Genomic DNA, 23,268 nt, shown 5'->3' with positions numbered 1-23,268 from the left:
CAATTAGAAGGGTTTGTGATCTGGGGTTTAAGCTGCCTTAGGGTTTTTTCGTTTGGGATGAAGGAGGCGCGGAGTAGGTTAAGAAGACGAGAAAAAGTGACTGCTAAAATATTGGGTGATTTTTTGAACTCCGTCCTAATAATTTCATCTCAATAAGATTTTCCGCCATTTAGTTAACTAGCTTATGGATTTCAAATTTAAGAATTTAAGTTATCAGTTTTGAGAAGCCCGTTTCTCATTCTAATTAGTTTATCCTTTTATATAATTAATTTATCCTTTTATTTAATTAATAGTAAATGAAGAAATTCCTTCTGTTAAAAAAGTGACTGTAAATGCGATGATAGATGGCAAATTGGTTTTTTTTATCTTATCTTCAAAACATACTCGATTATTAGTTATATTTTAAAGGTTTTTGGTAGTCTATATAATAACTTATTTCATCCCGTATAATCATAAACTTAATAGCAACTCTTCTTCTTTTCAAATGTTAGGAACCAACAACAGTCTTCTGTGATTTTCGTTTATAGCATTTTCCAACTCCACATTCATCCAGGTACCACCATTTTCAGTGGTAGATGCTAATCTTTTCTCCAATGTGTACACTCAAATATTCATTGTTCACAATTTTTCTACAAAGTAAAAATTTTCTTAATAGAATTTGTAAACTGATTTTTTTCCATTTTTATGACCATTTTGGTTGTTTTATTCTATATTTTCCGTCATTGTTTTTTCTTTATTATTTCTGTTCTATTTAAGGAGAGACTATTAATTGAGGTTAAAACGATTTTATATCATTGATCTTTTTGAGTTTTTCTTTTTGGATTTTGAGTGTTGTTTACGATATATTTTATTATTATTATTATTTTCCTCCATTATTGTAATGAATACAATATTTTAAAATTATATTTTAATGTAAAATTTTTGAAAATGTTTCCTTGAAGCTGTAAATTTTTATAAGATTATTTTTTCTTTTTAATTTATTAACTCTTTTGCTCATTTTTTATATCTTTCACCTACATGAATTAGGTGAGTAATGAGTTATTATTACATTTTTAGTCTCTTTTGTTAGTTTGTCATAACAATGAATCACATGCTTATCCAAAATTATTCAAAATTAATCCCAATTATTCAACAAACAACAAAATTCAATTCAGTAAACAATAAAAAATCATCTCAGTAAACAAGCATTAGTAAACAAAGTTCACAGTTCAGTTCAGTAATTTCAGTTCGATCAGTTCACACTTCACAGCTCAGAAAATTAACATATCAGTAAATCACATATCAGTATATCAGAGACATGCAACAGAGCTTCAGTGACTTCACAGCATAGAGCTTTACAGAATAAAAAAACTTTTCAATAAAGCTCATTAGGGATACAGAGACATGAAACACTACAACAGTTATTCAATAAGTTAATCAAACCTTCATATCTAAAAAAAATTACCTGGAAACTCGAAGATGCCGTCAACAGAGATGGAAGGGAGACAGAGCCACCGAGTGACCAAGGTAAGGAGTAGTGGTGGAGCACCTTCGAACCGAGTGAAAAACAGAAGTTGAAAATTAAAGTTCGATGATATTAGTACTTTTTTGCTTAACAAAATTAAAAAAAAGTAACAAAATAAAGATGAAAACTAAAAAAATAGATAGCTCTAGAAAAGAAAAATGTTGAATTTTGTGTTATTATATTTGGGAACAATTATTTATTTTTTATTATATTTATTTTTGTACCAAATAACAAGAAGGTTAAATCTTATGTCCAATTTTTATTACTTATTTTACTTACAAACAGTTGTTTAAATTAGACTTTATAGTTATTGAGTCATGTTTTCGTCCAACAAAAAAATTATTATGAAGTCATTTTCAATTTTTTTAACATGAGTACATCCATTATATCATGATTCTAATAATTAATGTAAAATTTAAAAAATTAAATAAATTTATATTTATTTTGATTACATTCAAGAGTGAATTATATGTTTTCCTATGGTCAAGAAATAGACTTAATTTCTTCTATAATAAATAGTTTTTTAATCTTATAATTTATAAAAAAAGTCTCAATATTTATTGGTTGCCTACCTAAAAGTAAAAAAATTAAAACTAATGTTAATACTTTTTTATTAACATAACTAAAATAAAACATAAAAATAAACATTGAATAAACATAAAAATACATAAATTTTGAATCCCAAATTATAAAAAGGTTATAAGAAAAAAAATTACGTAAATATAATTTTTGTAAGGTACTCCATGAATGAATTTAGATGAATGACTATTATATGTAAAATGAATCCTGATATATTGTAACAAAAATTATTTTGTGTAAATTTTAGAGTGATATTATAACTGAAATTATGTGGCGTCTTTTTTTTTAATATTAGTTTATATTCTATGTTTTACTATACATTTTATTATAAATTTTAATATTTTTAGTTGCACACGTATTTTACCATACATCTTACGTTTTACTACATTTCTTGTTTATAGTTATTTTTTAGCAGCAACAAAAACCAAAAATTTAATATGTCTGTTGTTTTAAACTCAAACTAGTTATTAGATGCATATGAAACACAATTAGTTTTAATTTAATTGACACATTTGAAACATAGTTAGCTCCTTGTATTAAATATAATTTAATATTATAACCATACATTTTAAGCCCAAGTAGATTTGTATTTGTTATATTATGCGGATAAAATACCCTAAGATACTTAACATTATTTTAGTGTTGAACAAGTTATATCATATTAATTATTAAACTATATCTTTGGTGTATAATAGATATGGACAATACGTGGATTCTTAAGCCACGAGATAGCATAGAATATAGACGAGGACTTAATAAGTTCCTAAACTTTGCATTTGCGAATGCATAGTCGGATGACATGATAAAGTGTCAATGTCCTCAATGTGGGTATCAATTTATGAAAACAAGAGAGGATGCGTGTGAACACCTGTTGATAAAGCCCTTTTCCCCTGGATATACTTTGTGGTTGCGTCATGGTGAGAAACCAGCTGAGGAGAGCTCTATTTGCACACCGATAATTGAGAAACCTACAACCGAGGTGAATCCTACTTTTCAAATGGTGCGCGAGGCATTTAACTTCACAATGCCTCATGGAAGTGACGAGGCCACAACAGGCAAACCTGTAGAAGACGATGATTTGGAGTTGTCGTACTTGTACGATGGTCCAAGTCGCGAGGCACAGGATTTTACCGATCTTCTTGCGGATGGAGTGGAGGAATTATATCCCGGCTGCTCGAAATACTCAAAGTTGTCTTTCCTAGTGAAGCTTTATCATATTAAGTGTATGTGCGGTATGAGTGACAAGGCTATGTCGATGATTCTGGACTTATTACAGGATGCATTTGAGCAAGCCAAACTCCCGTCCACATTGTATGAAGCCAAAAAAACTATCCGAAAGTTAGGGATTGGATACAAAAAGATAAATGCATGCCCAAATGATTGCATGTTATATCGGGGTGATGATGAGGACGCGACCAAATGCAAGCAGTGTGGGACTTCACGATGGAAGCAAAAGACGCAAAAGGGTTCCGTTACAAAACTTAAAATACCTGTCAAGAAAAACGGAAAGCCTCTCCCAACAAAGACTCTCTGTTACTTTCCTCTTATACCACGACTGCAACGATTATTCATGTGTAGCAAAACTTCAACTGAGATGTTCTGGCATAAAGAGGCTGATTATAATTATGGGTACTTGAGGCATCCAAAGGATGCTGAAGCATGGAAAGAATTTGATGCAAAGTATCCATTTTTTCTAACGATCTGCGCAGTGTTCGTTTAGCTTTAGCTAGTGACGGATTTAATCCTTTCGACAATATGAGTACGAAGTATTCCATTTGGCCTGTGATTCTTATTCTGTACAATCTTCCTCCATGGCTTTTCATGAAACAGGCATCTTTTATACTATCTATGATTATTCCCGGTCCTAAAATGCTGGGTAATGACATAGATGTTTATTTGGATCCCTTGGTGGGTGAGTTGAAGCAACTCTGGGATGGCGTTGAAACTTATGATGCTAATAAGGGGACCACTTTCAAGATGCGTGCAGCGCTAATGTGGACTATTAGTGATTTTCGAGGGTTAGGAAATTTATCTGGGTAGAACACGTACAGTGGGTTAGCATGTCCCACTTGTAACGTGGACGCTAAGGCTCAGCAACTAACATTCAGTCAAAAATGGTGTTACATGGGCCATCGCTGCTTCTTGAATTAGGGCCATAAATATAGACTAGACCGGAATAGATTTGACGGACAAGCTGAAAGCAGAGATCCACTGAAGAAATATTCTGGAACAGATGTCTTAAGACAACAGTCTAACATGCAATTTTCATTTGGGAAGAACTCAACTTTGACAGCCAAAAGAAGACGCATTGGTGAAGATGCTGATGAAGATGACTCGTATTGGAAAAAGAGGAGTGTGTTCTTTGAACTCCCGTACTTGAAGGATCACATGTTGCGTCATAACCTTGACGTGATGCATATAGAGAAAAATATTTGTGAGAATGTGGTCTTCACTATCTTAAACGATAGCGTCAAATCAAAAGACAATCTTAAAGCTCGCAAAGATTTACAAAGCATGGGCATAAGGCCTGAATTGTGGCCGGACAAAGGTGGTAAATATCCTTCAGCAATTTTCACAATGTCGAATCCACAGAAGGATGTATTCCTGAAGACTCTACAGAACATGGTCTTTCCAGATGGTTACTCAAGCAATATTGCTCGTTGTGTTGACATTTGATAGTGTAAGTTGTATGGGTTGAAAAGTCATGACTGCCACATTCTAATGGAACAATTACTTCCGATTTTGGTAAAGAATGCATTGCCGAGTCTGGTGTCGACTGTGATTGCGAATTTGTCTTCATTTTTCCGAGAACTCTGTGGGGAAGCTATAAACCTTATGCAGCTTGGTGGCCTTCTAAATCATGTTGTGCAAACTCTGTGTCAAATGAAAATGATTTTTCCTCCATCCTTCTTCACTGTCATGGTTCACCTTACAGTGCATCTCGTTGATGAACTAAAACTTGGTGGCCCAGTACATTATCGGTGGATGTATCCAATAGAAAAGTTAGCTTGCTACTAAACGCCTTTAATACATTTATTTTGTCTCATTACATATATAATAAGCGTTATGTCGTATTTATGTAAAAGGTATCTAGGACGATTGAAACAATACATGCGTAACAAGGCACAAGCAGAAGACTCAATTGCAGAGGGCTATTTATCCGAGGAGATTTTAACATTCTGTTCCAGATATTTGGATAATTTTGAGACCAGAATCAACCGACCAGCGCGAGTTGATGATCAACCTGTTGATATTACAAACAATACAGGAAAAACTATGTTCCCAGAAATTGAAAAAGCTTCAGGGGCTGTTTCACATTTTGGACTAACCCCGATGGAAAAAGATCAGGCACATCGTCATGTGCTAGTCAATTGCGAAGCCATCGTTCTATTTATTGAGTAAGTATGCAGATGTACTTTTTAAGCACGATTATAACCCATTTCAAACAATCAGTCGTTGGACTAATTTCTTATTGTGTCATAAAGTACATTTAGGACAGAAACGAAGCAAAAATTACGGCATCAAACAAGGTCACAATCTAAGATAGACCGTGTTGTGCATGCAGAATTTCCTTGCTAGTTCAACCATGAGGTTGGTAGAAATTTAACCTGAACAACTTATTTGTGCCCTAGAATTATAATTTACAAATTCCAATGGTTTATACGAATGAACTCTAATTTATGGTGCCAGGTTCCAATGGACAGTACTATACATTCGAAAGAAATGAAGTTGCTGGCATGTGGTCCCATGCTTCAGGCAAGATATTTTGGGGTGTACAACGTCAATGGGTACAAGTTTAAAACTATCACAAAAGAAAATAGGCTGAAAACCCAAAATAGTGGAGTTTATATCTCATCCAATACAAGAAGTTATGCAAGCATGCGTGACAATAGAGTGGTTGTTGGTAGTGTTCCATATTATGGAAAAATTGTGGACATAATCGAATTGAACTACAGCTGCCATTTCACAGTGGTTTTGTTCAGATGTATTTGGGCTGATACAACTACGAGCAGAGGCATCAAACAAGACCATCTAGGCCTTACCATCGTTAATTTCACTCATCCGATTCACACCGGTGATCGAGAAGAGGATGAACCATACATATTGGCATCAAAAGCTCATTTCGTGTACTATGTATGTGATGAAGTAGATCAAGAATGAAGTGTAGTGGTTCATGTAAAACCACGAGACTTGTATGACATGGGAGGACAGAATGAAGAAGTTGAAGCTGCCTTTTCTCCACAGCCCAGGTTGAACATGTCAGCGGCAGGTGACATCAGTGATTTACAGTTTACAAGGGATGATGATATAGAGGACTTAATAGAAGATGTTTCTGATAACATCGATGATGTGGCATTGTGAAAATAGGAAAACGTGTACATCATGTATAGAGGATCTGTGTGTGTTTAATAAGTTTAACATTGTTTATGATGTACGCAGTTTGCTGGTTACATTACTATCTGTGTTTTCGTATTTGAATTAAGTTTTCATTTATTGTTGACTTTCATGAATACCACCAGTTTCTCATTTCTTCCAACGATTGTTGCTAGCAACAGTCAGTTTTCAAGGCTTTGTTGTTGTCACCATCATTGTTGTTGTTCTTAGTCTCCAATGAAAAAAATTATGGTATCGAGTAGATTGCGTTGAATTACAATATTGTTATCATTGACACAAATAGTCAACATAATTTGGTGTTGTAACAGGAGAAATGAAAACGGAGGATTTCTCATAATGCTGTGCAGGCACAACATTTGCTAATGAAATGGCTATGGCCTCTCCATTCTCTTCATTGGAACATGCAATTACGGTTGCTAGAGACATATGGTCCTGTTAGTTGAATGTTAGGTCTTGGTTGGAGGCTATATCAGGACGATCTTGTTCTAATGAATACTTGGAAACGACAAACAAAGCTACTGTGCAGGTTTGTTCATTAGCCATACCCTTAAAAACTTGAGTTAAACTATCTTTGAATAATAAGTAGTTTAAGTTGATATATGCTTACAACATTTAACCAATGATAGTTGTTACGTTCATGCTAAAATTTGTAAGAACTTCATGAATGGGGATCAATGTACGAGGAGAAATTTGGGTATGTTTTTGTTATATTTGTAGCTGGTAGGACACCTGAAGACATACTTGCTGAATTAAAGGTTAGAAATAAATTTCTAGCATAGAAAGTGAATCACGGAGACACAATATGCCTTACAAAAAAGACCATGAACTATACATTTTATTATGATGTAGATGCGCTTTAGTAACACACATGTTGTTGAGTTGGAGATTGCTTCAAAAGAGGAATTAAAGTATATAGAACGTTCTATTAGAGAGCTTCTTTCCTAGAAATCTGTCCAAACTACCGACGAAGGAGATGGTAATCGTTAATTTTGTATTTGTTAATGTTTAAAGTCCTCTTCCCATAATTCCGCAATTTTTTTCTTAATTACTACGTAATGACCTGGAAGTTATCATTTTCGTTTAAGTAGATTTATGTTGTTGGTTGCATGTTCATATTTTCAGTGTCAGCTGAATATTCAGGCAAAATAGTTGATGACACTCTAGATGGGTCAGACACTGATTCAGAAGACGATTTAGATGCTATCTCCTCCGATAGATATGACATCTCCAGGAATGTTGAACTCAAAAGGTTCCAGAAGAAGACAATGAAACTTTATACACCCAACATAGAGAAGATGACGTACATGCTGCAAAAAGGGGCTTCGATCTGAACAAGTTGCCATGGGGTTGAGATGACTTATCAGATCTTTTATTACGTCACTGCAGTAGATTTTTGACAGAGTATTTTTGGCCAGATCAATACGATGTTGATGAGAAATTTTGACTCAATACTTGTTTCTCTACTTTAGTAATTTTGATTTTTATGCTCTATTGAACTTTGTTTTGACTTTATGAATACAGACGTTCACTTGATTTTTTCTTTACCATTTATGCTTGAATACAAACTCAAAATGCGCTGATAGTACAAGAGAAAACCTGATTCGTAAATTTGTGCACATTATTAATTTATAAATATTTTTTTAATTAATGAATTATTTTTTACGTAACACAAAATCAAAAATTTATTTAATGCATTAAGTTGCAGTTTTGAAACATATTTTTCGTAAAAAAAATAGCGAGGACTAGAATAGATTTAACAAGGCAATGTTTAAACAAAAAAATGAAATTAAAAATAATATTGCAGCGTTCGGAAGAAAACCGCTGCAAAAAAGTATCTAAGCATATTCACCAAGTCGACATTTTGCGGCGGTTACAGCAAAACCGCTGCAAAATGAGAGCTTTTGGTAGTCTCTCCCAAATCCGCCAGAAGAGCCGCTGGCAGATAATATTTAGCAGCGGTTGAAAAAACTGCCACTAAATATCCGCCGCTATCTGCCGGTTTTCTTGTAGTGTTCATGGAAACATAAATCTTTTAGCGTTGATTTCTTGAGCTCCGTAACTCTAATAAAAAATCTAATCCGATAAAAGTGTTCGTATCTTCCTCCTCTACACGATAATGTCACTTTTGTTCGATAGAAGTTGACGGTGACGTAGTTCTCTTTTCCCTTGAGTTCGGCCAATTGGAGTTCTAAGAGGCACAGACGATTTCTGATGTTTTCTTCTTCAGTAGCTTGATCAAAAAGCTTCTCCAGCGTTTTCGTTGTTTTGATTTTGTACGGAGATAGGGTTTGATCATTTTATAATAATTAAGTGTGAATTTGATAAGTGAATATTAGTTTGATTGATTATTGTTGAGTTTGATTGAGTTTTATGTTGAATTTGGTTGAATTATTGTTATTTTTGAGATTATGGTTTGGCTTTTGTGGATTCAGCCCAGAACCAAACTGTTTTAAGTGAATTTTGGGGCTGGTTTATGTGAAAATACTGAAAAATATTGATGAGATTGGGTGGTTGAAAGATTAAATTAAAAGTTGTGAAAAATCGGTAATCGAAAAACTCGAAAATTGATTAAAATACAAGTAATATTTTGAAAGGAAAGGGCTAAGGGTTTCGGTTTTGGTATAAGAGGAAGAGTAGTACTTAAAATTTATTTTTGAAGGATAATATTGTATTTGTATATAAAAGTCGAGGTACAATTTGTAATTATATAAGTTTTTGAGTATTTTGGGTAATAAATAAAGTACTTGGGTAAAAATGGGTATTTTATACAAGTTCAAGGTTACTTTTGTAAATACTAAGATAAGTGGGGTTTTAAGTATAATTTTGTAAAAATATTGAGTTAAAAATAAAATATTTAAAAGTTTGAGGTTTAAAACATAGATAACAAATTATTATTATTATTATTATTATTATTATTATTATTATTATTATTATTATTATTATTATTATTATTATTATCATTTTATTAAGAATATTTAAGTAAGAGAAGAGCAAATAGAAAAACTCTTAAAAGCTTTAGAGGACGCAATTAATTTAAGAATCTTATGATTCTTTTTTGATAAGATATTAGGGAAAGGCGAGGGAAAAATGTGAAGTTGAATTATGATAAAGAATTAAAGGATTGAAGAAAAGAAAAGAGAAAGAAAAGAAGTAAGAAAATAAAAGGGAAAGATGAGAAAGAGAAGAAAAGAAAAAGAACAAAAAGAGAAGGATGTATTAGGTAAAAGGATCTCTGCAGTGAATGAAAAGATTTTAATGAATGTCTGCCCCAGTAGAGCAGATAGAAAAGAGGGTATTAATTAAAGGGATCTCTACCGCAGTAGAGTAGAGAGCGAAGATTGAAAAGAAATTGAGTGCTGTTTGGGCTTTAGTGCAAAGTGTCTAGTGAGGACGACTATGCATAACGCTCATTGGAGACCGAAAGCAAGCATAAGGACGGCGATGCGTAATGCTCATGGAGGGGGACGTTGGCTGAGATAAGGATGGCGATACGAACCGCTTATGTCAGGATCAGTGTTGGGAATCAGACAACAAACCGACACATAAGCTCATGGCCTGTATAGACATGCATCATACTTGATTGCACATATTTGTTTGTGATTGTGTTTTCTATGATTGTGTGTGCTTGTGATTGGATTCTATGTTCTGTAATTGCTGAGTTGAATTATACTTTATTGACTGTTGTTATTGACTAAGAACATCATAAAACGAACTCAACTTCTAACTCCGACCCTACTAAGAACTCCCCAGCTCTTACCCCCTATCTCCACCCCTTTCAGCTACAGGTGCGAGGGTTTAGTGCGGAGCTACAGGAGCATAGAAGATTATTTTTATGAGTTGAGTTGTTAAAATTTATTTTTCCCTCGTCGTTTATTATTTTGGTTTTTAGAGGGGTAGGACTTGTAATTGAGATTCTTTGAAATAAGTCTAAATATATAAAGCTATGTGAATATATATACTTTTGTGATTAAGTGATTTAAAATAAAGTCTTTTTTCGTTTTCTTAATAAGATTTTCGGTTCGTATTCGCGAAGGCTCAATATTAAATAAATATAGTGTATAATTAAAGGAATAGAGGTAAGTATCGCTCGAACTTTTAGTACGATCATGAGGTGCTAAAAGTAGGGTGTTACATGTCTTCTGATCAAAGTTAATTTTTATGCACCGTTCCATGGTTGAAATTATATGTATGGCTATCACTAACTGAATTTATTTAGTTTCGTTCAGTGTTCTTTGATGTCTATTTGATTAATAGAAGTTGTTGTTGAATTACTTTATTTCTTCCTATTCTTATACCTCTGACTTAGTTGAGTTAGAAAAAAAAAAGAAAAGTTGATACTTGGAACTAATTTTTTCTTAATTGGTCTTGGTTTATGATTTAGTGATTTAAAGCTGCAATGGTCTAAATTATTGCAAAAAAATTTTCTCTCCTCTTACTGTGCATTCGGTTGAATTTTGAGTAATGAATTACGTGTTTTATTCAAATTAGATGTGGAATGTTGTATTTTGAGCGGTAATGTGTGTTTTATTTGGTATTAATTGAACGCTTGTATTGAATTGTATCTTTTAGTTATATTTGTCTGCATTCCCAATCAGCGTTGGAAACTTCCTAACTTTTGGTCTGTTACCGGAAATCACCTTGCAGACATGGAAAAACTGGTACTATATCGTTCACAATCTTGTGCTCGTCTTTTAGTTTGTCACTTTATTTGCTTGTTATGATCGCTTCGTATGTTCACAAAAATTATTAGAAATAAGGTGCTCACTATGTTACATTGCAGATATATTGATGAAACAATATCTTACATTAAGTTATTCTTAGGTTTTTTTGCATATTATATTAGGTTTATTTATGTATTTTTTAAAAATTCAGATATAGATAATATGAATCAATTGAATTAATATAGCACTACAAGAATAATTAGTTTTAGCGACAAACTTTTAGCGGCAATAATACAATGGCTGTTATTTTTTTTATTTAAGTTATGCTTTTGTGGCAATTATATATTTGCCGTTGTTACTATATCTTATTGCGGTAATTATCTTTATTGCCACTAATATATTCTATGACTAATATTATTATCATTAAAATATTTTTTGGTAAAAAAATTTTAGTGGCTATAAAATTATGGCCAGTATTATTCTTATTAAAATTATAGTGTAATAACAATTATTATTATTACTATCATTACCTTTTTAATAAAATATTTTTAGTGGCCATAAAATTATGGCTAGTATTAGTTTTAGTAAAATAATCTTGTATCTAAACTAAAGAAATGACTCAAATAAGGGATTCAGAAAAACCAAAGAAAGACGTGTTAGAGAAGAGAGCCTAACCTCACCGCCAAGCTCACCGTAGCGGTCGCTGCCGCCGTCGCTGCCGCCGTCGCTGCCGCCGTCGCTGCCGCCGTCGCTGCTACAGTTCAGATCAAGCAACTGTACTCTTTGACTCAGATCCTTCTATCCCTTTCTATGTTGTTCAGAGAAGAGAAAGACTCATGCCTATAGCTTTCTATCTTTCTCTCTCATTTTCGATTTAGGGCTCACGAACTCGCTCTGACTCAGATCCTTCTTGCAGCTCCGATCTGCTCCTTCAGGTATCGCCGAGTTGACTCATTCGCAGCTTCGATTTACTGTGCTCTCTCTTACAACTCCTTCATTTCATTCTCTTCTAAATCAGATCTTCGCGTTTGCGTTACGCATTATTTTCACTGATTTAGATCTTGTGGTTCCAGTTCTTAAACTTTGAATTTAGTTTTCTGCTATTAATGTTATCGTGCAACTGAAGCTATGTGTAGTCAAATGAACTGTGTTTGGTTTATTTTTATTTTCAATTTAAGATGTGAGATGATAAAGGAATCTGGAATTTGGATGATGCCTGATTTATGTGCCTTTGATTTGTTATTATTTTTCAAATTTATGTGTGTAACTAAAATTAGACAATCGTTTGGGATCAAATGGGTTTTGTTCAAGTGACTGTCTCATAGAAACAGGGGATCTGAAGTCTGAACATCTAGAAATGGGTTTTGTTCAAGTGACTGTCCTGTAATATGTCATTCTAATTTAGTTTGGTTACCAGGAATTCAAGCTGGGTCAACTCCAAAGCCAGATTCAGGTTTTAGTCTTTATTTTTAATTTAGTCTTGAACTTAAGAACTGTGTTTTCTTCTTTGTTTTTAATTTAATTTTTGTCATTGTCGCGTAAACTAAGATCTTAGGTTCTAGGCTTTTGTTTTCTTAAATTTTGGGTTTAGAGTTGTTCGCTTTCGTCCGAGGTACTGTTATGAAGATGTTGGGTTGGTTTTCTGTTACGGTGGCAGTGGGAGCATGGTCCCATTTTCTGGAAACTGCTAATGGTTGGGGGTTTTATTTTGCTATTTTATTGGAAGGCGTGGTTCATTTTTTTTTGTTATAATTTTGTAGCTATTTACCCACTTGTTTTGTAAATTACTTGTTCTTGTCATGTCCTTTTCCCTATTACAACACTATTATTTATGTTTATTGGAATACCCCTCTTTCTTTCCTTTCTCTGTCTCTACCTTAGAAAAATAGAAACTGCTCCCTTGTTGTTTTCAAGCTTTCTCTTACTGCTGTTTTATAGTTTATATTTATTTATTCTTATGCATTGACTAGGAATCGTTCTGTGTATTTTTTTGCATATTGATATTTGAGTATTTGTCGCTTGCCATTTTTTCTTTTAAAATGTGTTGTTTATTATTCTGTGACAATTACAACTAAATTAACTTGGGTTTATTATTGTTGAGATGTTGTTCAGCTCAAGTCTTCTTGCTATTGTTGGAGTTGGTGATAAGGTAGTTGCTTTTTTTCGTTGTGTTGTGTGTGAGTTTTGATTGGGCTTTCTCTATGATCTGATTGTCTTCATTGTTCCGAGTGATACAGCTATCTTCTTTTCCCAAAACGCCTCTGTTTGTTTAATTCAATCACTTCTGTTGCTCTTTGGGAATTAAACTTTCTAACTTCAATACTTGCTGTTTGTATGAATACAGAAAGCTAAAAATCTCAACTTTTCCAACTTTTCTCCTATTTTGTGATGATTTGTTTTGTGTGCGCTCATGATTTACTGTTGCTAAAATGTTATTGGACAATTCTTGGGTATGGAGTGCTCATCAAAGATGGTTGCCGGTGGTTTTCAACGAAGTTGGGTACTAGTGAAGTTGCTTGGACTCCGATCTATTTTATGAATATTTGATTACACCATCATGCCATTTTCTCAATATTCACTATCACACTATTTTTGTTTCTTGTGTATTTTGCAATTTTGTATGTCACTGTATAGTAGCTATACTTAATAGTTGCACTCCTATCCTTTGGCGTGTGTATATGTATGAACTGCACATCAATCATCAAATAAAATGATTCCATTTTTTCCAATTACTAATTTACTATATTAGATAATTGGAATGGTAAGAGCACCATTCGTACTAGATAATGAATGGGCCAATAAGCATAATTCTTTCCTTGTGAAGAATACTCCCATCTCACTTCTGTTTCTTTTCATTGCAGACTCGTTCTCATTTTACAAGACAAGGCATATACATATATGAATTAAATAGTCTCACAGTCTTGGAGAATATTGACACGCTGCCAAACATTGGTGAGGCTGGAATTAATACTGATGAGATTCCGTTCAATTAGTAGAGTTTGTGATAAGCACTACTTTTGTAATGGGTGCATGTCTAATTTTTATAAATTGTGTTCTTGCATATATAGCATTGTCAGTACTAAAAATAACAATGTAGAACCTCTCATTTTGATATCTTGTATTATCCATATGGTTATTTGGTAAACTTTCTTCACAGAGCTTTGTGCATTTTCCACTTCTTGGGATTATCCTGGTTGAATATATGTATCTTTTAATTTGTTAATGTTATTCGTGGCAAAAAGAAGATACCTTATGTCTTTAAGAAGCTATTTGTTAATGGTATTTGTTTTCTTTTAATTTAGTTGTAATTGTCACAGAATAATAAACAACATCTCAACATCTCAACCACAGCCTACAAAGTTAGTTAGCTGCCATTTCCGAACCAAAAAAGAAAACACAAGTGGTGTGCGGTCCCTGAACAAGGTTAGTTGGTTGTCTCACCAAGCAAGCTAATTTAGTCTCTTTGTTTAACTATTTTTCAAACAAATCTCTTTTAATAATGTTCATATTTAGTGATAATGATCCTTAATACGATAAATAAAAATTAAATAAGTTTCTATTGAGTTTTTATTTTCTATAAAATAAGAAGTAAGCTTGAGAATTAATGAGCCAATTGGAACCTTTACTTTTGTCCTAACCATGTGATTTGGTGTTGTGACTTTTTTTTAAAAAAATATAAGGTGAGTAAAATTAATTTTCGACTATATATAATGTACTATTTGATTGTCTTATTACTTTTTGGGTTTGGACTTCCATTAATCAGTGAATTCTATATTTAACAAATTGAGTTGAATGGATAATCTAAGCTTGATTTTCCGCATCCATTATGGGTTTGTAAGTCACCATGTATATTAAACTTAGGCCCAATATTAAATAATGTAGAGTAAATAATAAATTGATCTTGAACTCTTAGACTAGACACTTTAATTTTTAATAAATTTTATTATTTTACAATTTTTTGAGATGAACTGAAATGGATTATTTTTTTTTATAAAGAAGACTAATTTATTTTATAATAATAATTTTTTATGCTTATATATTTTTAATTTATTCATTTTAATTAGGATATAAAATATCTATAGAAGGATCATGGACAATTCTAGAAATAGAAGATGGATGCAATGTGATAGAATTAGTGAAGAGTATCTAGAGGGATTAGAAAAGTTTTTAGACCATGCCTTTCATCATAGTAATGGAGAATCAATTGCTTGTCCCTGTAAGAAATGTGTGTTACACTATTTAGTGGATCGGACAATAGCTTATGATCACCTTGTGGTTAATGGTATTATGCCATCATATGACACTTGGTTTTGTCATGGGGAATTATTAAAATCACCTACTCCTATTGGAGAAACTAATTGTATAGAAGAAACTTTTAGGGGTGATGATATGGTAGGAATGATAGAGGATGTTTATAATGGCTTTACCCAGAGCATAGATAATGACCCTTCAGAAAGTGGTGATGAGGAGCCAAACTTGGAGGAGCCAAACTTTGGAGCCAAACATGCGTCAATAAATGAATCTCATCCAGAAGTGGAAATGTTTGACAAGTTACTAAAAGATGCAGATGAAGAATTATATCCTGGATGCAAGAAATTCAGCAAGCTTTCTTTTCTATTGCAACTTTACCATCTAAAGCAATTATTCAAATGGAGCAACGAGTCTTTTAATGCGTTGCTAGGATTATTAAAGGAAGTATTACCCGATGGTGAGAAGTTACCTAGTTCTTATTATAATACTAAAAAGATGGTTAAGGGATTGCGCTTGAAGTATGAAAGGATCCATGCTTGTCCCAATGATTGTATGCTTTTTAGGAATGAATTGGCTAATAAGAACATCAACGAATGCTCAGTTTGTGGAGCTTCTAGGTGGAAAAACAATAAGAAAAAAATTCCTGCTAAGGTTCTAAGGTATTTTCCCCTTAAGCCAAGGTTGCAGAGGCTGTTTATGTCTTCAAGAACTTCTAAATTGATGAGATGGCATCATGACGAACGCAATAAAGATGGGACTTTGCGACATCCTGCAGATTCTGAAGCGTGGAAAAGTTTTGACAATTCTCATGAAGAATTTTCTAAAGATCCTCGCAATGTTCGTTTAGGATTAGCTGCTGATGGATTTAATCCATATAGTAAAATGCAAAGTAAACATAGCACATGGCCAGTGATTTTAATGCCATATAATCTTCCACCATGGCTGTGTATGAAGCAAGAGTTTTTTATTTTGTCGTTACTCATTCCTGGACCAACAGCGCCTGGAAATAATATTGATGTTTTCTTGCAACCTTTGATAGAAGAGTTAAAGGAATTATGGGATGTTGGGGTGGAAACCTATGATGCCTTTGATAAGAAGACATTTAATATGAAAGCAGCGCTCATGTGGACAATAAATGATTTTCCAGCATATGGTAACTTATCTGGTTGGTGTACTTATGGTGAATTTGCTTGCCCTTCTTGCAATATAAACACTCATTCTATAAGGCTCACAAAAAGTCAAAAGTATTGCTACATGGGTCATCGACGCTTCTTGAAGTCTAATCATAAATATCGAAATGACGCAAGGTCTTTCGATGGGACTAAAGAATCAAGAGTTGCGCCTTGTCCAATATCAGGGTCATCAGTTTTGAATCAAACTAGAGGCATAAATTTTTTCCTTGGTAAGCTTGGTGAAGATGTTAGTGGGGTGATAAAAAATACATGGAGAAAGAGGAGCATTTTTTTCAATCTCCCTTATTGGAAAACAAATTTGGTGCGACATAACCTTGATGTGATGCACATAGAAAAAAATGTGTGTGATAACTTGATATATACACTGTTAGGTCTGGGTAAAAAGTCGAAAGATAACTTGAAGGCTCGGTTGGACTTGAAAGAGATGAATATAAGACCTAGCTTATGGCCTCAACAACGAGCTAATGGAAAGATATTTCTCCCTCCTTCTTATTTCTCAATGTCTTCTGCTGAAAAGAAGTTATTTTATGAAGTACTAGAAAATGTTAAGCTTCCACATGGCTATGCATCTAATGTCTCTCGTTGCATTCGGAAACAGAAAATATCAGGGCTAAAATCTCATGATTGCCATGTTATAATGCAAGAACTTCTTCCACTTGCTTTACGAGGAACAGTAGATAAAAAGATGAGCTTTGTTTTGATCGAATTGTGCACATTCTTTCGAGGGATATGCAGTAAAAATCTTGAAGTGGAAAAATTAACACTACTTGAGGAGAAGATTGCCTTAATATTGTGTGACATGGAGAAGCTGTTCCTCCCATCATTTTTTACAATTATGGTACATTTGGTTATTCATTTAGCAACTGAAGCTAAAATTGCAGGTCCGGTCCAATATCGCTGGATGTATCCAATAGAAAGGTACGGATAATTATATATATTAGATTTAAATTGCAGGTTCAGTCCATTTTCATATATAGTAGAATAATATTAACTTATGTTATAGGTATTTATGCACTTTAAAATCATATGTTCGAAATCAAGCATGTCCAGAAGGTTCTATAGCAGAGGGATATATTTCAAATGAGTGTTTGGCATTTTGCTCACTATATATGGAAGGTGGGGATTCAAGATCTTATTGGTCAACAAAAAATAAAATGGAGATTGAGCATGAGGCTGATCAAGAAGGATGCCTTTTTCCTTCTATTGGGAAGCCATTTGGCAAAGAAGAAGCATTTCTAATGGATGATAAAACATGGTTGCAAACCCATCGATATGTGCTCTTCAATTGTGCTTCTAAAGTGGTTGAAGATTATAGAAAGTAAGTGATCATCTAGCTCTCTTTATTGTTTACCATATATAACATTATTAGTGACATATATATGGATCACATGTACAGTGAACATATTAGTGAGATCAAGAGAACACATCGCAAGCGTCGCCTTTCTTCACATCAACTTGATCGCTTGCATTTTAATTCATTTCATGAATGGTTCAAGGATGAAGTAAGTAAAGGATTTAATTATTAGTTTTTGGTTAATATCATGTTACGTTCTCAAAAGTTTATAGCTTCTATATTATTTTCTGATTAGATTAACAAGTTGGATATCACATTTGGTACCCAAAGTGATATAAGAACCCTTTCACGAGGTCCAAGTTACATTGCAAGACGATTCAAAGGTTTTGATTTGAACAATGGGTATCGATTTCGAACAAAAAAGCATGAAGAGTCCAAGGCAACACAAAATTCTGGTGTCATGGTTGTCTCAAAGGTGATTAGCTATGCAAGTGCAAGTGACAATGCTCCCAAGTCGGGAAATATCAATTATTATGGAAGATTGACTGATATTATAGAGTTAAATTACTTTGAAGAATTTAAGGTTGTCTTGTTTAAATGTGAATGGGTTGACATAACCAAAGGTAGAGGAGTTAAGAAAGATGACTTGGGTTTCACACTAGTGAACTTTTCACGCTTAATACATACCGGTGATCAAGAGAGTGATGAACCTTTTGTATTTGCAAACCAAGCTCAACAAGTGATATTTGTGAAAGATCCTCATGATCATGAATGGTTTATCCCTAGGCTAATTAGTCCTCGAGACATATATAATATGGGAGAAAAGAAAATCATGCAGTTTGAGAAATTAATGCAAAATGATAATGGTGACTTAACTTTGTTAGAGGAAATTCGTCACTTTGAGGATGAGAATACTGATTGGGTTAGAAGTGGGGTTAATGGTATAGTAATTGATCATGGACATTCACCAAATCAAACTGATGACAATTCTGAGTAAGTTAGGTAATATTTTGAGAACTCTTACATTTTGCATTCTCATTTTCTGTATTTTTCTTATTTTTATTTATTAATTTTATATTTTTTTTATTTAGAGAGGTGTACCAAGTGATTTGCATTTTTCTGCACATGCTCGTTTGGGGAGGTGTTGGTACACGCATGGAGAAGCAGATGCAGCCCTTACTTTGATATATAGCTCTTACTTTGATGTTTTGAATTTTGACCTTTGAGTTTGAAGGATCTTTTATGTCTTAAGATTGGTTACTTATTCTGTTCATTAATGTTGACCTAGGGAGTTTATATGTTATTTTATCTTTTTCTTTTCTCCATCGTGAAATGACATTCATGTTAGTAAGAATCTGATTTCTCTGATAAAGCTGGTATAATATAATTTGATTCACTTTACCCTTGTCCTGCTATTACATGGAAGCTTTGGAAACTCAGGTTAGAATCCTTGGGTTCTGTTTTTTGATAATATTTTCTATTTTTTGTAATCTGTTTTTTATTTTGTTTTGTTAAATGTAAAGGTTTTATACTTTAATTTCTATTGACTTTGTAGGATATGGATGCATCAAAGAAGAACTATAAAAAGTCAAATATTGAAGGAAACAGTTTGGGAAATAATTTAGAGTCAAATAAAAAGGAGAAACATAAGAAGAGAAAGAGAAGGCATGAAATTGATGGAGAAGCTACAAGGAATTCAGAAGAAGAGGGCTTCACCAGTAGAAAAAAGAAGAGAAAGAGATTGCAAGAAATCAGTGCTTCAATGGCAAGCAAAAGACACAAATTTACTAAGGATAATGATCTTGAGAGTGCTGTCTCAAGTACAGATTTAAGAGTGCCTAAAAAGAGTCGTGTCAGATTTGTTGAAGAGGAAAATTATGCTGATGAAGTGCTGCCTTTTATGGAGCAACTATTGAATGATGAGGATTTGTCTCAAACTCCCAATATTTCTGATAGTATAAATTCTGAGCAAGATGAAGAATTAGGTGATATTATTATTGCTTCAAATATGATATTGTTATATTTTCATATTTCTTTTCACTGAATAATTGCATTTTTTTTGTTATGTCATCTAGAGGCAAAGAGGGTTAGAGGACCTACATTGTTGAAAAAAATTTGGAACATGCCTCGTGGAAAGACAATTGATGTGCAGTTTAATAACCGCAACCAAGCTATAAGAAAAGAAGGCAGAAAGCTTGCTAGTTTTCTTGGTATTCTAGCTAGAACTCCTTCAATAATGCCTTTAAACATAGATGACTGGAGATGTTATGATAAAGAGGAGAAAAACAAGTTGCTGAAAATTGTGAGGGTAAGAATTTATTATTCTTAATGGATTCTAATTTAATTTAATTTAATTCATTAAGATATTGCTTGAACATTTTGTAGAAGAAGTTTTCAATCCCAGTACGTGGTGAGGAATTTGTAAAAAGATCAATTGGGAAGAAATGGAAAGATTATAAATGTGACTTAAAGGGTATATATTTGGGACAGTACAAAACCAAAGATGTTTTATTGAAGAATAGACCGGAACGAATCCCAAGAGATCAATGGATTGGTCTTGTCTCATATTGGTTCTCTGATAAAGCAAAGGTACTTTGAAAGCCTTAACTAACATGTAAATATAAGATAAATATTATTACTGAATCTAATAAGGGTTGTCTTCCTTTGTTTTATTAGCATTTCCTTATTTTTTAATTCTAATTCTGCCATAACTGCAGCAAATTAATTAGGCCAAAGTAGATTCCGTGAACATGCATGGAGAAATAGAACTTACTATTTTACTGAAACTATATAGATATAGAAAATAGAAAAATAGAGAAATAATGGCACGTGTGTGTAGTAGTGTATTTTACTAATCCATAATGTGTTATGATAGAAACGTACCCAAGCAAATAGGATTAATAGGGCAAAGCAAAAAATGCCTCACACGGGAGGATCCAAAAGCATTGCAACTTTGATGGATGAACTGGTACTTATGCGTAATTTTTATTTCAGATATTTTATAAAACTGCACTGTTTTTTTTTTCTATAACCATTAGCAACGCAGCACAGTATATATTATATGAGAACACTGAAAATTTTTCTTTTTTGCACTTCTCTTTTGACTTTGTTATTTTGTTAGGCCAAGGATGGAATCGAACCTTCACGAGCAGAGATTTTTCTCAAAATTCATAAAAGGCGTAAGGATGGTAGACCATTGGATGAGGAGTCTGCAAAAGCAGTGGTAAAATTTATGAATTTGTATCTTCTTGTTGCTGTGATTGAAAAGTATAAAGGAACTAAATCATGAATTTAGTTCTAAAATAGAAACATACATGTATCCTCCTTTTTAGCTTCACTCAATTGTAACATTTAGTTTTTTCTATATAGGAACTAATTGAAGAGAAGTTGAATAATGGCGAGCTATCTAATGAAGAATCTATTAATGGTGTTGCTTGGGAAGGAGATATTTATTCTCAAGTATTGGGAAGTGATAGAAGTGGTTACGTACGTGGTTTAGGACTTGGTCCAACACCTTCTATATTGTGGGGTAATAAATCATCTTATGGTAAATTTGTTTCAGATGCTTTAGCCAATGAGGTTGCTCAAAAATTACAACAAGAAATAAAGGTGCTAAAGGAGAAACATGAAGAAGAAATGAAGTTGATGAAAGAAAATCAAAATAAAATGTTTGCTGAATTATCTTTTATGAGACAAGTTTTGTGTAAGCTTGTTTCAACAGGTTCATCTATGACTCAAAATTTCAATGAAAATTCTTTTATGCAGGTAATTTTTGAAATTTGAACTTTTTTTTTTGTGAGCTGTTTTTTTTTTTTTTAATTTGACATTACTGCATTTATTAGGTTCCTGATGCTAATAGTGGTCATGAGTTAGCACCATCCAGCACTTAAAATCAGGTTCGATGCTAATAGTTATTTTTTTAAAAGATTATATCTTTATCTATTATTGTTTGAATCTAGCACTAATTAACTAATACCAACTGCTTATTAAGATATGCTGTTTCAGTATTTTGGCAACACATAAAAAAGGGGTCAATGATTTTTTAATTTTTAAAACATAGCTTAGTTGATTACTTCCTAGTTAAAACAGTAGCTTACTTATAATATTAGTTCCTAGCAAACATATGTTGTATTTTACCGAACATGAGTTCGTTTGATGCAAGGAAGATCTTCATAGTTATCCATTTGAAGTGGATATGTTGTTGAGAATAAGTATCACATTTTCTAAGGATTTCCATGCGTTAAAGGTTATGTAGTAGGTGCGAATTGATGAAATTTGGACAGGATGCTTTTTTTATCACTGTTTATATTTGGGTGTGAAGCTTGGTTTTATATATTTATTGATACGTGACTTAGTTTTGGTTTAAGAGTGCATGTTTTAGTGTGTTTTTGTATGAGTGGATTTCATTCAATTTCTCTAGTGCTACCCTGTTTTCGAGTGCTGTTGATATACTTACTATACTCAAGAGAATGTTTACTGTTTTCACTTTTGAAAGTCGAGTAGATCTAACTATTAGTTTACTTCACTCAGATATAATTCAATCATTGCTTCAGTTTTGAGTGTGCGCCCTCTTCCTATATATATATATATATTTCTTTTGACATTGTATGACTTGTTTTTCAAATTTAATTTATATTTGGATGGTATTTATAGTTTTATGAATTTTAAAATAAGTATTGGAACATTAACTGAACTGAAATTTCAATGTTATATATGCAGATGGTGTTATAGGAATTGGCATCACTATAACTGCTGTGGGACTCATAGTTGGTGGCTTTGTTGCACTGTTAGCCTAGAAGAATTAGCATATTTTGGCTTTTTTTTTATTTTTTGCAAAATGTATTAAAAGTCAATAAAATGACGAAGAAACCTCTATTATGTATTGATAAATACTGTTTTTAATACTCTAGTTTGTTAAAAAGAGCATTTTAATAGAAAGCTTGTTTTAAATTTTCTTGATCAAAATTCAAATGCAAATTATCATTATCATTATCATTATCATTATCATTATTATTATTATTATTATAAAAAAATTATAGGTTGTTAGTTCTAATAAAGTGAGTATAATTAAAAAAAAAGTCTTTAAGATTTTAGCGGCAATAGTAATGGCAGCTAAAAGTGAATAATATTATAATTTTAGAATTTTTTTAGCGGCCATATAAATTGCCGGTAACATGGATTTTAGCGGCAATAGTAATGGCAACTAAAAGTGAACAATGTTGCAATCTTAGAATTATTTTTAGTGGCCATATAAATTGCCAAGAAAATGGCCGCTAAAAGTTATATACTTTTTGCGGCCATTAAAATAGTCTTTACCGGCAAATGTTATAATGGCTACTAAAACCTTTTAGCGACGAAGCATAAGACGGCTAATGTCAAATTGCCGGTAAA

General features: G+C 32.8%; 2 protein-coding genes across 8 annotated transcripts; both read left to right on the top strand.

Annotated features, from left to right (window-relative positions):
* The first annotated feature begins 2,921 nt into the window (after positions 1 to 2,921).
* Positions 2,922 to 3,803, top strand: LOC112778978 (uncharacterized). The gene has a single exon (XM_025823238.1). It carries the CDS (start codon positions 2,922 to 2,924, stop codon positions 3,801 to 3,803), a length of 882 nt encoding a protein of 293 aa, XP_025679023.1.
* Positions 3,804 to 11,789: 7,986 nt separating this feature from the next.
* On the top strand, positions 11,790 to 22,842 carry LOC112776811 (uncharacterized). 7 transcript variants are annotated; one of them, XM_072227283.1, is made up of 12 exons: positions 13,009 to 13,288; positions 14,001 to 14,091; positions 14,457 to 14,562; positions 19,304 to 19,317; positions 19,433 to 19,862; positions 19,953 to 20,185; positions 20,263 to 20,466; positions 20,753 to 20,845; positions 20,999 to 21,100; positions 21,247 to 21,642; positions 21,720 to 21,773; positions 22,597 to 22,842. In XM_072227283.1, exons 5-11 carry the CDS (start codon positions 19,436 to 19,438, stop codon positions 21,765 to 21,767), a joined length of 1,503 nt encoding a protein of 500 aa, XP_072083384.1. In that variant the 5' UTR covers positions 13,009 to 13,288; positions 14,001 to 14,091; positions 14,457 to 14,562; positions 19,304 to 19,317; positions 19,433 to 19,435; the 3' UTR covers positions 21,768 to 21,773; positions 22,597 to 22,842. The 7 variants fall into 7 exon arrangements, with proteins under 7 accessions (XP_025676853.1, XP_072083381.1, XP_025676858.1 ...); XM_025821073.3 differs by lacking the exon at positions 19,304 to 19,317 and having other exon boundaries at positions 12,961 to 13,288; XM_072227284.1 differs by lacking the exon at positions 19,304 to 19,317 and having other exon boundaries at positions 13,010 to 13,639.
* The last annotated feature ends 426 nt before the right edge of the window (positions 22,843 to 23,268 follow it).

This window comes from Arachis hypogaea, chromosome 19 (assembly GCF_003086295.3).
Source record: "Arachis hypogaea cultivar Tifrunner chromosome 19, arahy.Tifrunner.gnm2.J5K5, whole genome shotgun sequence".
NCBI classification, from domain to species: Eukaryota; Viridiplantae; Streptophyta; class Magnoliopsida; order Fabales; family Fabaceae; genus Arachis; species Arachis hypogaea.
The sequence above is the reverse complement of the archived record's forward strand: the minus strand, read 5'-3'. Positions and strand labels throughout refer to the sequence as shown.